General features: G+C 40.5%; 1 protein-coding gene across 1 annotated transcript; it reads left to right on the top strand.

Moving 5' to 3' along the window:
• The first annotated feature begins 5,374 nt into the window (after positions 1-5,374).
• Positions 5,375-13,364, top strand: LOC128258631 (T-box transcription factor TBX6). The gene is given in 6 exon segments (XM_052990338.1): positions 5,375-5,822; positions 7,141-7,297; positions 10,704-10,971; positions 11,062-11,199; positions 12,374-12,835; positions 12,837-13,364. Coding segments are annotated over 6 exon segments (1,401 nt in total). The 5' UTR covers positions 5,375-5,731; the 3' UTR covers positions 13,122-13,364.
• The last annotated feature ends 3,474 nt before the right edge of the window (positions 13,365-16,838 follow it).

Below are 16,838 nucleotides of genomic sequence, written 5' to 3'. Positions count from 1 at the left end.
AATAAAGGGAGGTAAGCTAATAGTTATCATTACAACTCCAGATTTATTAAAAAAAAGATGAACAACATAGTTTTGCCTAGGTTTATTGAATATATATTTTTGTTTTACTAAAAGCTAATTTCAAAAAATCCTAACTTTTAATATATTTTTTAAAATAAGTTTGTGTCTTAAGAAGAGAATATTAATTAGGAGCATAGGGTATATAAATATTTTTGATACTATTAAATTACAATACTTTAATAATTATGATCAGTGATCACGGGAAGCCAGGGCAATTTTGCGTGAATAGTGCATTGATCGATAATTCTTCTTCCTTTTTTATGATATAACACCCGATTTTTCTCTGTGTAGGGTGCATAGATATGGAGCGGGGGCTGAGGGATTGCGAAGGAGGAAGAACGACGACTGAAGCCTGTTGTTGTCACGAGATTAAGGCATTTCCTTATTAGACGTCAGCGCAAGACTCGCCCTTTGCCGCTCTCTGTTTGGCTTCTTTATCACGGCCATTGTAATTGCGCACTCAGGCCTGATCCGTTCCGACCCACTCCGATCCATACCGATCCCATTCCATCCCATCCCGGGGTCCAGTCGATCCGCCGAGCGACAACAATTACCCCGCGGCTAGGCCAAGCCATCTCGGCCACTCAATCAAAGGCGAAAGCCGATCGCCGCCTCTAAATCGAAATAAGGCAAGCGGTAGCCAAAGAAGCCGTCAAATTGTTACGCATAATGGATGTTTTTATCAGCGAAATGGTTTCTTTGCCCCGTTGGACTACTGGACTTGGCCCGATATTTTCTCCTTTTGTTCGCTGGCTGTCGGCGATCTTCTGCTCTCGACTTTGATGTCACCGTTTGGCCGTTGAACTTTTCTGGCTTTGGACTTGGGCACATCTTGCCAGCGTTTTACCATTTTGGTAATGAAATGCAGCATAAAAATTGGTCAGTATTGGAATCTAAAAGGTTTTTTGGTAAGAACAATCGGTTCATTGCCAATTTTTAATGCTCTGTACGTAATAAAACCCATTTTATAATATTTGATAATTTTTAAATATGAATAAAATAAATTAATAACACGTTTTGTAATTTACATTTGAACAAAAGGCCTCAAATAAACGATTATGGTTTTATAAATTTTCTTAATATTCTTGACGATGACTATGCCCTTAAGATATTGATCATAATGATTGTTTTGGATGAATATTTACAATTTTTTTTTTTTTTAATAAGATTCATATAACACTATTAAGCAGCTAATTAAAATCAAATTTAACTATTAATAAAGTATTACCACTTTTTGTTGAACATATTTTATTTTATAGTTATCCCAACCTTTAAAGCTTAACAATCGGAATTATCACCTTATCTTAGTAAATCTTCCAGTCCCAATAATCCATAAACGGCAATTGTTTTCGAACGCCAAATTTGAATCCATGATCTTGTTATTACACATGCCATTAACACGCATCTCCGCCGAGTGCCAACTCAATGAGCTTCGAAGGCAAACAAACAAATGTGATGCTTTGGAAAATATGCAGATTCTTCGACCCGGCACTCAGATACTATACTATACCAAACATGGGACAGACGACGGAGGAGTGGAGTGAGTGGAGTGGAGAGGACCGGCGAGTCAGTAGCACTTGAAATTTGAATATAATATTGTAATAACTCAAGGGTCTACACAACAGAAGCGCCTCTTCAGAGCGTCGCGTCGCCAGCAACTTTAGCACTTCAGTTTGAAGAGTGGGGTCTGAAAAGCGTAAAGTAGTAAGAAACATCGGGGGAGGGCCGGGTATGAGCCTGAATATGAATAACGAATAACGCATACGAATACGAATGCCAGTCTGGTCTGGCATCTTGGGCCGTATTTGCTTATGATAATTCAAGAGCAAACAGCGATCGAGTGGATTGGTAGCTGGTGGAAACCGAACGTAACAAAAGGCCTAAAATCTCGGGGGTCGTGAATGTGCAGAAAAACAAAAACGAAACACACGATTAAACACCTCTCAATTATTGGAGTAGGTCTGGTCCCGCTGGCCCCCCATGTCCCCCATTGAAAGCTGTCAAGTGGTCCGCCATGGACACAGATGATTATGATGCCTCCTTGGTCAGCGCATTTGCTCCTCGTCTCGGCCATGTTGATTGAGTCACTTAATTTGCATACAAAAGTAGATTTGCATGGTTCGCAAGACTAGGCTAGACCAGAGATGGTCGTGTTGCAACAATGTACCTACTCACGGGTGAGCAAATACAAATACCCACAATCCGAGATCAAGTGGCAGGCCGTTAATAGTTGTCTATAAAGGCGCTATGGCTTGTTCAAACGAATCCAAGCTAAAAGTTTAAATCAATAAATTGCGATGCGATGCGATGCGATGCGATGGGATGGGATGGCTGCTTGACATGAGTGGAGGGCATATTTTCCATGGAAAATTACATCGTATTCATAGATGATTTATGCTAATTTTAATTTGAGCAGCCGTGCGAGAAAGAAGCCGAGGGCTCGTGCTCCCACCTTCCCCCGCCATTGGGTTCATTTCGCAACTGGGTGGAAAGACCCCGGCGAGTAGCCGGCACTTACAATGCCGTTGGAGGACGGGCCCTGGTTCAAGGCTGTTTAATCTGTTTGTCCTCCCTGATTCACTTAATAACCGTCCGAAACGTATATCTCTGAAATGTATACCCCAAACATTGATAAATGCGAAATACAACCCACACAGACATCATCAATGCTGACTTAAGCGACAGAAATACTACTACACTCCGAAAAACAAAAGATGCTATAAGAAACTCAACAAATCTAAAAGAATATGACAGATTTTAGGTATACCAAACTAAAATAATTGTCATAGCAACTAAATGGGATTGCATTAATTTTAAACTACTGGGTATAAATAAATTCTCAAGAACATGAGATTTAAATTAATAACGCGAAAGTATTAAAATAAAACTTGTGTGGTCTAAAAATGAGGTCTTAGACTACATTTATAGACTCTTCGGTAAAAATAAAATAAAATGTAAAGCGGTAATATTACTTAGTATCGAATTAATACTTATACTTAAACACTGTCTGTAGTTTATTTTCAAGACAGTTTTATTAAATGAACGTTTACATTTTTCGTACTTACCAATTTGTAAGGGAATAATATTTATCTTATTGTATTAGTATTTTGATTTTAAATCAAACAACAAAGTATTAGGGTTTGCCATCCTATAAAAAATAAATATATTTATTTAAACAGTATTATTATCATCTTAATACTGTTTAGGACTATTTAAAATATATGTGTTTTATTTTAAATAGTTGGTAAATATGCCCTTTAAAGCGATTTCCTTGCGCAGGTAACAAATCTATTTTTTTGACAAGTTTTGACATTTTAGAAAATCAATTTTCTAAGTGTACCCTTGGCTACCTGTTGGCCCATTTATCCGGAACCGAACGGAAGTAAACCGAAATGCATTAGTCAAACAGCAGGCACAGGGGCAGCACCAATTAGCTGAGTGCTGACAAATTGCACAGCTATTGGCAGGGTCTGAAAGGGCAGGCCCTGCAGGATCGATGTCTAATGGTTTGACGAACCTGGTCGAGCTGAAAGACAGCCAAACACAGAAGTTTCCAACCGGAAATGTGCGCGACCAATTGTGAAAACGCGAGGCATAAATTACAGGCCGGACGACGGCACATGGCCAGAACGCATTTTGGGCGAAATGCCGGGCTGCTAATAGTAAATTAATTTCAGCCGCTTATCGCCGCCAACACGGCTGTATGGCTGTATGGCTGTATGGAAATAATGCGTGGATGTGTCAGGCCAGCAAAGTGCTGTGTAAATTAGCTCGGCTAACTACATATTTACCCACCGAGAGCCTCAGGAATTTAGCAGTAATGCAGGTCAGATAAGCTTAATCTCGAAAGGAAGTGGCACTGGAGGCAAACACGAGACCCGACATATCGCCAAAAACTCTGTGCACGTTTCGCCGTCGTTGGCTCACATGGCGTATGCTTAACTTCAGTCAAAGTTCATACCGCTTGATTAGGCCTTAATTAGTTTCAAATTTGTAAGCAAGCAGCTCCAACACGCGTTTCCGTCGTTTGAAACAAATGTTTTGCCAAGCTCTCTAAAAGGTCAGATCGACAAGCAACCACCACCTGCATCGCCAGCCACATCTATAGAAATTGGTATACCAGCAACTAGCGACGCCATATCGGGCCTTCGGATGCCGCCATATCAATGCCCCAATGACGCAGCGTCAAAACCAAAATAATACACAATAACACAGAGAAAAACTGATCATTTTCAAGGTGATTTTGATAAATCATAATTTAAGATAAAATCTTCTCATTAATGGAGAAAATAATCTAATGACGTCCTTTAGGGCAATGTTGTAGGAAACAATTAATTTGTTTTGGCACGATGGTTAGTAATTAATTGTTAAAAAAGTGTTTATAGAGTTAGATTATTGTTTTTATTATTGTTTAAACCAAGGTTTTTATATAACGAACCAATGTGTACATTAAAGGACATAACAACAGTGGCATAATAATACAAGAATTATTATAAAAAACAACCCCTTAGGAATTTAAAACTATGACATTCCAGATGGTAAACTATTTTTGATAATGAGTAATCAAATATTTTGAAAAACAGCAATCATGCAAATCAATAAAAATGCAAATACGTACTCATAAAAAAAGTACGTTAAAGTAAATGACGGCTCTTTTTACTGATATTAAGATCAATTTATTATGCCAAACACACTTAATATCAATATTTTTCCAATAAAAACCCATCAAATTGCTGATCAAACAATATCAATAAATTCTTTCCACTGTAGAGACGGGTTAAATAAAATAAATGAGCAGCAAAACGACAAACACACACGGCTCGACGAGAGGCCAGACAAGAGGACCACCATGATGGCAGCGGCTACAAATGGGCAAAGCATAAATACACAAAAAGATGCCAAAAAGAGGAGACGGAGAAAAAACAATTTCAATCATCATGATCATAATTAAAAGGCAGCACACACAGGGCGAACGAAACCCCGCAGCAACATGTTGCTGCTGTGCTGTTGCTGTTGCTGCTGTTGCTGTTGCTGCTGTTGCTGTTGCTGTGACTGTGCAACTTCGCACTTCAGAATTAAACGCAATTAGAGCGGGCTGGCATCATGGGGAGACAGAGATAGCCAGCATTTCGTGGGCGGAGCAATGGCAGCTGGAAAATCGAGGCATTTTTCAAAATGGAGGTGCCAAACCAGAGCAGGACGGCTAGCTGCCAGTTAAGCAGCCAATCAGTGGAGCGCAGCAGGTAATCTCGATCAATGGCTCAAGAGCAAACGAGTCAAGCTCGTTTCTTTCAGCTCGATCGAGAGATCGCTCCGCCAACGGAACTTGCTCAGTTTAAATGCGAACTTGGCGAGCTCAAGACACGACCGTCGGCTAAAGACACCACTCCTCCATATGATATTGTCAAGTAACCCAAATACGACACCGGCGTAATCAAATTAACACCCACGCACATGAGAGACTTTTGTGCCGTGATTTGCATAATTGACGCTAATCGGCGGTGTCTCGTGCTCGCCCAAAAAGTAAGCCCGGACCAAAAAAGACCCCGCCATACATATGTGTTTTGTCAACCGGTGACAGTGCTTTGTGTGTGGAACAATTGTGCAAGTGACAAGGGGCAAACAAAAGTTTCGGCTATATAGCTCTTTTTTTAGACCCACCTTCGTCAACATGATCACCATGAACGAGCTGGTGGATCTGCGCATGCAGCAGCATATAGCGCACGAGATCTATCGCCAGCAGATTATGCAGCGCATACCAGGTAAGCTTTTACCCCCACATCACTCATACGCCCCGTTAAGCGCGCGGCAAAGCTGTTAAGCATCATTAGCATTAATGGCCATAACTTTTGGCGAGCTGTTTCTTTCTTTCGGTTTCTTTCCCTGCCCCCACGTTGGCCAAGATCAGCGGGGTGTGTGCGAAGTGCGAGTGTTTATGGCCAGGCGATCATAAAGCTGAGTAATGTGGGAAAGTGATCGCCGATCGGGAAACTTGATATCAAATGCATTTTGCTTGTTGCCGACGATCGTTAAACTGCGGGATCAGCGTGCCCCTAAAACAATATCTTTGTATGTAATCACGTTTGGCAAAGCAAGGCTTTATATTTTGTTGGTCCCTAATGGAGGGCATTAAGTTAACAATCGGCGAACAATCAATGTTCCTTGTTCGCCAAAAAAGAGCCCTCTTATAACAGCCAAATTTGTCAATGATCATTTTCTTTGTGATAAGTCTGAAATATCACACATCTTTCAAAGACTAGCTTAGTTCAGACCCACACTCAAACACTAATGACAATCATTAAGGTGGCTTTCTACTTATCATGAAACCTTTTTCATTTTTTATTATATCATTTATTTCCTTACGAAAGAAAGGGGTATTTTTCTACCTATATTAATATCATTGTATCATGTGATTAGGTGTTAGCATTTTCCTAACTTAAAAGCTTGTCAATTAAATTTAATCGACTAGCTCAGGCACCATTATAAGCAGTTCAGGAATATATTTTCTATATATTTTATCATTTTTCAAAATACGTACGCTTACTTATAAAAATAAATCATTTTCATTTTTAAAACATATTTGACACTGTTTCTTTAATATATATAAAATTAAAAAATATATATTCAGTTGTGCTCAATGTGATAAATAATTTGTAAAAAGTCTTATGTACATTAAAATAATGCTAAAATGATAACATAAATTAAATGCATTTAAACTGAAAAGCAGCTTTTTTAAATGTATATTTTCAACATTAGAAAAAATACTGGAATACTAAATCATTCAATATGCATAACTATTTTTATTTAATATTTAATTCAGATATTTTTTAACTGATCCATTTTTTTTAATCAGTGTACTCAAATTTTTTTCATTTATTCATTTATATTATTTATTATCTTTTAAATGATTTGCTTTTCAGGCTATTCTTTTATTTTTTAAATTCACTATTACAAATTATTTTACCAGCAACCAATGTTTTTATAATTTTTTAAGAAATCTATTTTACCTATCTTCATAATTAACTAAATCTTATGCTTCGTTCCGTTCGTGACTTTTTAACCGATCCTTTCCACTTTCAGATCCCTTTCCGCCCATGCTGCCCATTCCGATGCCGCGGCACGTGATCATGCCACCCCGTGTCACCCTGCCCGGCGTTGAGATGACCCTGCAGAACGACGATCTGTGGAAGCAGTTCCATCAAATTGGCACGGAAATGATCATCACCAAGAGCGGCAGGTAGGCTTTGAGCACAACACGGATCTTTGATGATGAAAATCGAAAAGAGTGAGATTGGGGGGAATATGAAAATACCGATTCGGGGATCGGGGATCGGGTACAAACATAGATCGGGCGATGCATTAGCAGGAACGTGAAAACTAATACCCCAGACGCAGGGCAAAGAAAAATAAACCAGCGCTTGCACTTAAAGCACCCTATACAGATCCCAATTTCGATCCAGTCCAGTCCAGTCCAGTGCAGCGAGGATCTGCTGCTGTTAAACGCTCATTAGACGCAGGCGCCTGCAAATTGTTTACAGCGGCGTCGCGACAACAATTTTCACAGGCAAACAAGGCGGAAGGATGCACTTACACTGGCAGGATGTGAAATTGGAATTTGGAAAATGGAAAACGGAAAATGGAAAATGCAAGAGCGAGTCGGCTGCAGGTACAAGGCTGCCAAGATGCATAATGGACTATCGCGCGAGGCGTAAAGCGGACAAGTTCGCCGGCACTTTGCGTGCCCAGATTGGAGATAGGCAACGGCAACCATGAGTCCGAATCAAAGGCATAGCGCGATCGCCCGGGGCTAGTTTATCGTGTATCTATCAGATGCACGACTCGAGCATCGACTACCTAAAAGTGTCCGGCACTTGTTCGAATGTGCGTAAAGTGGCGTCATCGTAATTTATTGTAGGCCGGCCGAACGCCGAGCTCAGTGGGACGTCCTGTCGGCTCGTCGGCGCTCCTTTATGCCTCGGCTGGCATAAATCTTCGCGTCAAGGATACTTTGTCGTCATCTTTGTAGCTCTTAGCGTTTTTATTGTGGCGCCTGTCTGCAGACGAGCCCAACCTGAGACCCCGAAATACTCGTATCTCCGAGTTCTGCATCCCTCAGATGCACATATCTTTGATATGTCTTTGGCAGTGACAGTGACCACAGCCTGTCGACAGATACGAGCAATTTCACACTTGGCCTCAGTTCGATCCGATCGAAAAGGGTTCCCAGCGCATTATCATAAACTTTTGGTCTCGAAATGCAGCCAAAAACTCTCTTCGAGCAGCGAACAACCCTTTTGTCGTATATATGTCATGAATTATTCATAAAGTCTGCGTATTAAATACTTTTTATGCTCATCAAAAATGTTTTATGTGCCTCGGCGGAGAGCTCGCGATGCAATCGATTTGAATTTTTAATGATTAGGCGCCAGAGTGCCACCGTCTGCCCAATCGCATCCCGCTCTCCGTTTCACATCCCATTCGGGTACGATCCCAAGCCAAAGCTCTATGCCTATGCCAAGTGAGGCTCATAAAAACTAATTAGTTGCTTGTCTGGGCTCCGCTTGCCACTTGAACCGTTCCATCTTTTTGGGTGGCAAGAGCGCAGACGGCCATTAAAGTTAGATAGAACAAAGCGTATCGGTTAATGCCTGACGGCGGCAAATGAAATGACTTTGTCACGAAGCTTTTAGAGTGTGTGGGCTCGGCTCACCAACCGGGCCAAAATGAGAAGCGCCAAGAGAAGCGGCAAACAGAAGCGACACGGTAACCTCGATGGGAAGCGCAAAGATAGACAGGAATTTTCACTGGCCCCTTTGGAAGCAGTCTTAAAATGAGCACTTTATACTTAAAACAATTAATTTGTTAAAGAAATAAAGCATTGGCTTAATTTTGTCCGTTTTATTAGAATAAATTACAAAAATATATCTAAAAAAAATATTTTTAAGTCATCTTATAAAGTTTTCCTTTTGGTATATCATTAAAATGATGTAAAATTTTTGTTTAGAGCTATTCCAATAACAAAATATGTTTCGAAGAATAAATATATCCCTAACAGTTTTCTAACAATATCAATTAATGAAAACGGTTAGTGTTTTCCTTTTTTAACCCCTTTAAAACACAAAAACGATAAATAGTGTTTGAAATGTATACTCCTATTTCTAGTTTTATAGCTGTCAAAAAGTAGCCTCACTTTTAATTTCCCAAATATGCTAATTTATCGAATATCGGGCAGCCACTTATGTGGAATTATACGGTAAACATTAGTGCTCCGGGGGTGAAAAGTGAGTGGATGTTTCCCCTGCTTCGAGAGGCTGAGATCCCCGGGCGCATTCCTCGAATGTGTCCCTGCACCTGCCGAGCGTAAAGCGCCAAGGTGAATGCCGTCAATTGGTCAGCATGCTCCTCACTCGCAGCCCAAAAATTCTTCTTCTGGTAATTATGCGCAGACGCGCTAAAGATACGATCTTAACAAATCGTTTGTCCAAAACCAGACAGCGGACTCTTGCCAAAAAAAGAGGAAAACAATAAACAACAAACCACAAACGAGAAGAGCCAAATTGAAAATGAAATTCTAAACCGCACAAATGTCGAAATATTTCGGTGCTGTGCTCTAATGGAATTCAACAGACCCGAAAGGCAGTTCGAGAAGCCAGAATCAAATTAAACGTTAGCAAACCAAAGCGCAGCGGAGTTCAATTAATTAATCATCGGCCCGGAGAAACACGAAATCATTGCCAAAAACAACAAGCCACTCGAGGATGAAATGAGGATGAATATGAGGACGAAGGGCAAACAAACATATGTATTTCGGGCTGGCGCCAAGAACCTGGGCCACCTGCTGTTTTCTGCGGCAGCAGAAAGTTGGACTCTGAGTTGGAGGCGAGGGTCAGGGCCTCGCATCCTTGTTAGCACAGGCTCAGGCAGTCTCTATTTGGCCAGGGCTAATTACATGGCGCATGGAAGGGAAATCTCACAATTAAATATTTGTAACGCCCACGCAGGCTCGGCCATGGGTTCCTTTTGTCGATCTCGCATGACTATATTTGAGTTTGCTCGGTAAACAAAGGCTCTAAAATATTCCAGGGATTTTCCTGGATTTCCCCCTCTCATCTGGGGGAATCTCTTTCAGAGATTCAATATGAGAATGTTCCGGTATTTGTTTATGATAAAATATGGTTTTTAGATGTTAATATTATAAGCAACAATAATAATATAACTAAAATTGTGGCTGGAAAGATGATTTAAATTAAATTTTGTATATTACTCAGTAGCTTAGTCCCATAAAAATAATCAAAGTTGAACAAAATTATTTAAAATATTTTAACATTATATAATGCTGGTAAAGTTATTTTCAAACATTAATTTTATATCCCCAATCACTATTATTAAGATATTACAATGATTTCTTTATGCATTTAATTTCATATGTTTTGGGTTATACTGATAAGATCATACATATTTGCTCTCATGTTTAAATCAATTAAATTACTGGAAAATATATGATATTTATCTATATTAATTTTGGTATTAAATTGTAAGACTGGAATTCATTAATTTCTACACAAGTTTGGGCATTATGCTTATAATATGAACATGAATGTGGATATGATTAAATTTATGTTTTCTGTTTTACTTTTAAACAGACGCATGTTCCCCTCGATGCGTCTGAGTGTGTCCGGTTTGGAGGACGAGAGCAATTACTGCGTGCTCCTGGAGATGGTGCCCATCGGCGACTGCCGCTACAAGTTCTCCGGCTCCCAGTGGGTTCCAGCCGGAGGAGCTGAGCCCCAGAGTCCGCAGCGGATGTACCTGCATCCGGACAGCCCGGCCACAGGTGCCCATTGGCAGGCGCAGCCCATACTCTTCAACAAGGTCAAGCTGACCAATAACACGCTGGACAACAGCGGCCATGTAAGTGCGGACAATCCTTTGAAGTCGGCTCTGGTTACTCATCCAAGTCCGAACCCCTTTCGCCATCCCAATTCCCATTCCAATCCGCAGATCGTCCTGGCCAGCATGCACAAGTATCAGCCGCGTCTGCATGTCATACGCACCGCTGATCTGGCGCAGATTCCCTGGGCCCCCCAACAGGCCTTTGTGTTCGCCGAGACCGAGTTCGTGGCCGTGACAGCCTACCAGGTAAGTGGTGCCATCTCCACTTCTACTTCACACACACTTTCATTGGGCATACAAATGTAAGCAGGAGCTTTGCAAGGCTTTTCAGGAATGTGTGCAATTCAAAGTCTCTAAAATTTAAACATGTTATATTAGAAAAATGTTTTAATCTCAAGACGAGCTTTTTTTTAAACATATAATGGGTTTCTTAAGTTAATTTCTCTTAATTTTGGGAAGGTGCAAAAAAGGCTTTACTTTAGATAGTTTAAAATATCTGATTCTTAAGGAATAAAAATGCAAGATACTTTAATTTAATGTATACATGTATATATCAATAAAGTCGTCAAAATTACAAAGTAGGCATTCCATAACCAAAAGATGGTAAATACTTTATTTTAAACAATGACTAAATATATTAATTTTTAATGACTATTTAACACGCATTTCTAAACGTAGACCACTTCAAGTTAAAATTCAATACATGCTATCCTATAATTGTTTAATCAATGTGCTTTAAGCAGAGACTTTCAAGGTTCCTCGCAGTCGCACCATTAAGTCTTTAGGGAAAATGTTTTTGCCAAGAGTATTCGAAGCATGTGTCCTCGAGGCTAGCCTTCCTTTCTTGAGCGCACTTTTTTGCCAATTCATTGAGCATTGAGCATTGGCCCAGAGACTGGGAACGAACACACTAATTGGTTAATTTTGGGCAAACGAGCGGCGATCGCTCACGCCGTGGGTAGCTTGGTCAACGTCTCGAATTAGCATGGAACGCCTCCGAGATTCGACGTTCGAGATCCGAGATCCGAGATCCGAAAGGGCGGGCAGGCAGAAAGTCAGCGGGTCGGATTGTTGTTTTAGGAAGTTGGATAGCCACATCCTTGTAAATTTGAGCGCCTCGCTGTGTTTTTGTCTAGGTCTGGGCCCATTGACAGCCGACGCCAGTCTGCCTCTAATTAGCAAGATCGCCGAGAGATCGGAGATTCGGGTTGAGAGATCCGACAGATCACAAAGTTGTCAAGTCATCTGGAGTGGAACTGAGCGGCCGGGGTCCGGTGTCAAGTGGCCCTGTTACTTAACGCCACTGCTACTGGACGCCAGTGACTTATGCGATGTCTCTTCTCCCCCCGTTGCCCAAGATTATGCTGGCAATCGTCAAATTTCACGCTCCTCTACTGTCTGTCTGTCTTCTCTTCCGCAGAACGATCGCATCACCAAGCTGAAGATCGACAACAATCCGTTTGCCAAGGGCTTCCGCGAAACGGGACAATCGCGCTGCAAGCGCAAGATGTCTTCATCGCCAACTGGCGAGGATCAAGATCAGTCGCAGTCGCAGTCGCAGTCACTGTCCCATTCGCAATCCCATTCCGAATCTGACATGTCGCCGGCGAAAGGCAGTGAGACGGCAGGAGGAGGAGGAGGACCATCATCGGCAATCGGCGATTTGGATGGTCCGCAAATTAAGCGCCTGAGATCAAATGGCTCCGCCTGCTCCTTATCGTCATCGCTGGACGATCAGGCGGCGCCTGGCGCCAGTTCCTTGGCCCATCCACATCCCCATCCCCTCCAGGCGAGGAGTGCCTCCAGCGTTTTTATGCAGCACTTCCAGCAGAACATGCAGAGCCTGCTGAGACCCTCACTCGTGGACCTGGCCTGCACCTACTTTCGGAAGACCCCACGAGTACGGAGGAGGGATGCAGCCCTCACCCATCTATCCTTCGGCAGCCATTCTACAGGCCGGACTGGGTCCACATCCTGGCCTGAACCTGCCCCCAGGCAATTGCGCTGGAGATCTCATATCGGATGAGTCGGGAGCCGAGGAACTCGAACTGGATGTGGGCAGTGAAACAACCACTGCGGACCAATCCTCACAGGAGCAGCCACCGGAACAACCCTCTTCAAGGAGCAAGGGCTTCAGCATATCGGCCATCTTGGGGGGAGGCAGTTAGAGGGTATTAAGTTATAGAATAAGATCAGAAATAAGTTCTGAAAATCAAGTGTTAAGTGTTTTTTCTAATTAAGTGTGTATGTATTTTGTTAAAAAAAAAGCTATCATTTCTTGTTAATTACAAGAAGAGAGTAGTGACATTCTTAAACTCAAGATAAACTGTTCTGAATCTTTTAAATATAGAACAATATTGATGTCACTGTATTATTCTTGATTTTCGAAGACAACATCATAACGAGTACTCAATTTGATATTATACAGATCATAGCCTGATTAGTTACTAAGTTAAACAAAACGTTAAGCGATAAAAGTTACACTAAAGTATAAGAAAATATATTTGTTTTATTTCACTTAGGATTATAATATCCTGCTGGGCTGAGCTCTTAAAGCCAGAACGCCCACTCATCGCTGTAGGTAAATGAACACATCGGAACGGAAAAATACTACCGCCAGTTGGCCCTCTATCATTGGCCGATCTTGGGCTGGAAATCACAACTTCCGCCAGACATTAATCCCAACCAATTTACAAGATAAACGTTCGGGTTTCGACAACATCATCAGGGCATGGGCATCTTCCGCCGCAGCATCCATTAGCCACACAGAGATGCGACTGGCTAGAACATAATTTGTTTGCAATTAAATAGCTCGACAAGGCATGAAATTTTGGTTGCAGCCCTCGGATGCTACCCCAGAGAATCGAATCCATAGCCCTGCTATTTATGAAATGGGCAGAGACTGAGACGAAGCCAAAGAAAATAGACAATTCGTTATGTAAGTTGCCGACGAGATGAAGAGCTGCAGAGCCGGAGCATCTTGGCCAGGGGCTGAACGGAGCCAATGATGAAGTTTACGATGACATGCGTCACCACCCACGTCTCGTCTGCACTGGAGGGACAGAGGGGCGGTGCAGACACCGCTGCCCGCCCAGCCATCGAAAAAACAAACACGGTCGAATCAATTTACCACACCGGAAAAAATAATCAACTTGAGGAGAATACGATCTTTTGAGAATTTACATTTTTTAAATAAAAATATAAATGAAAAATGTTTTTTTTTTCAATAAATAAGAAAAGGTTTTTTAAAAGTTTTTAATATAAAAGAATTTACAAAATATTTAAACAGCATTAAATATGATATTATTTGTCCTGAACGTTTAATAAAATTTATTTATATCATTATTATGTTGTAAATAAAATAAAATTAAAATGCGAACTGTAATACTTAGAGGAAATTAAGTTAAAAACGTTTTATAAACCTTTTTTTATGTTTTTTTTTTTTTTTTTGGTCTTGTTTTTATAAATAAATGGTTGATGTTTCGTTTATAAATATTAAATAAATAAAAAGTCGTTGTAAGCTTAAAGAAAATCGTATATTAACAAAAACATGTCGTGAATCTTTATATGTAAAATTTCATACATTTCTTCAAAAATACTGAAGTAAAATAAATGGGATATAAAATCCTTTACAAAATCAAGCGTTTTGCAGATCAAATATTTTGTTGGTTTTAAAACATGGTAATATTTTTGATGCTAAAATGTATTTTTTTTTATCATAATACTGAAAAATAATTTTTTTTCGGTGTACCAAATCGATTTGAAATTGTTGCCGTTTATGTTGCTGTTTTTCTAGGCCTCTGGGGATCGGTTCCGATCGGCAGGCCTGCGGTTTTATAGGGGATTCCAGGCTAGAACGGGTGACAGATGTCGGCCGTGTGTGCGAGTGTTGACAGGCGCAAGGTTGTGAGTGCAATGAATGCCTCATTAAATGGCCGTACTTCCCCCATCCGCACCCCCCAAAACCCCATCCATCCACGGCAGATGTCGCAGGTCCCCGGATAATTAATGCACTATGGCTGTTGCTTTTTACGCTGCCACATTTGTTGCCTGGCCGCTGCAAGTTGCCTCTTTCTGTTTTGTTATGAAATTAGATACACTTTGTCGAGCAGCATTTTTGTTGTGTAAACACGAATTTGGGGAACTCAAAAAAAGGGGGAATTGTTTCCTAAACGAAAATTAATTAGTTATTAGGGGGAACTGGCACTGGCGGTGCTAATGAGTTGGAAAAGCATTTTACACAGCGCACGCGTGGCTGCCACTTCAAATTGAGACTTGATTCGAGAAGGCATTCCTTCTTACCATCAAGTGTTCGAAGGAAACATAAACTAAAACTGATGATATTTACTTTTTTCGATTTTTAATTCCTAGACTTTAGATAACTATTTTATTTAATTTTTTTTAAGTAAATAATGCACATAAAAAATTGTTAGCATATTATTTTTAAGAGTCGAAACACACTTATTTAGATGATAAAGTTAAATAAATTTTGCAAAGATATGTAAAAGATTTGTTGCTTAAATAATTAAGTTTAAATTAAAATAGAACGATATATTAAGATTAAATGGAATTGATTATCAACATTTGTTCCATGTGGATTAAGAGTCGTAGGAAACCAGAGTAGATTCCCAATTCCGGATGGCCTCCGTCTGAGCCCTTTTCTAAACTTTAGTTTAGCCTGCGCCCGGCGTTAGGCAAACAAGATGGCAACAATGCGGTGGTACTTGAGTTTTTATTGTTGGCCAATGCAAATATATTGATCGCGAGGAGAATGCAACAAAGCGTGGCAAAGAAAGGTTTCCGTGTCGCCGGAGCCAAGCCATAAAACGGATGCACCGACCCAGACCAAACCGTCTGGGTTCCCAAATCGACCTGTACCCTACTAAGCTGGGGTTCTAAACTAGAGCAGAACAAACGCAGCACCAAGATGAGGCTCAACAGCAGGAATATTGGCCAGCGGCCAACAAAGGCCGTAAAAGCAGTTTATGCAAATGGGCTCACATGTGGGCTAGCATAATCATATATGTATGTATGTATGTATGAAGAACAGCGACCCTTTTGGGCTGGCACAATTAACAAAGCGTGTAATTTCTCAAACCTATCGTGTGAACAATGGCACAAACAATTAGAGGATAATGAAAATCACCCACATAAGCAGGTCCACTACAGTGCTCTCCCGGTGGGAGGGTGCATAAATGATCATATAGGCAAATCTCGGGATCAGTTGGAAAATACTCGCTGTGGGACAATCAAAACCGGAACACAATGGCCGTCGTCAAGTACGCATATGCGTTCTAGAGGTCCAGGAACATTTGCATTGTCCTCGCTTTGTTTACAACTTTATTGAGTGCAAAATGCAGCAGCACCGCCGTTTGCCATCTATTTGCATACTTTTGTTGTCTTCGAAGACAAACCACAAAATCAAATTCAAATTAATACGCGCCATTGAATGAGAAGCTCTAGCAGAGTTGCCAAATTTTACAGAAAGGAACTTAATTTCGTGTTTCCACTAGAGAAAAAACTTTTTGCGTTATCTTTAATAATAAATACATTCAAATACTTTTATATAATAAAAACTGTTGACACTAAAAATATTTGATTTTTAAATTAGGAAAGTAGCCTTTCCAAAATTAAAATGGGATCTGTAAATTAAAAGTGGGTTATTTTTTGCTGTCTAAGCCCGTTCCACAAAAACACTAGTATTTTTTTTTGCAAGAAAATACTAACATTTATCATATTTATAATAATTAATTAAATAATGTCTACTATAATTAATAAATTATTTATTTTATTCCATACGAAGTAAAAGTGGAAGCAGCTCGGGAAACGCAACTTAAAAAAGCGGCAAGTGTGTTCGGCCTTAATTACTTTAGCAGCCTTGGCAA

The sequence above is a fragment of the Drosophila gunungcola genome (genome assembly GCF_025200985.1).
Source record: "Drosophila gunungcola strain Sukarami chromosome 3L unlocalized genomic scaffold, Dgunungcola_SK_2 000003F, whole genome shotgun sequence".
Lineage (NCBI taxonomy): Eukaryota > Metazoa > Arthropoda > Insecta > Diptera > Drosophilidae > Drosophila > Drosophila gunungcola.
The sequence above is the reverse complement of the archived record's forward strand: the minus strand, read 5'-3'. Positions and strand labels throughout refer to the sequence as shown.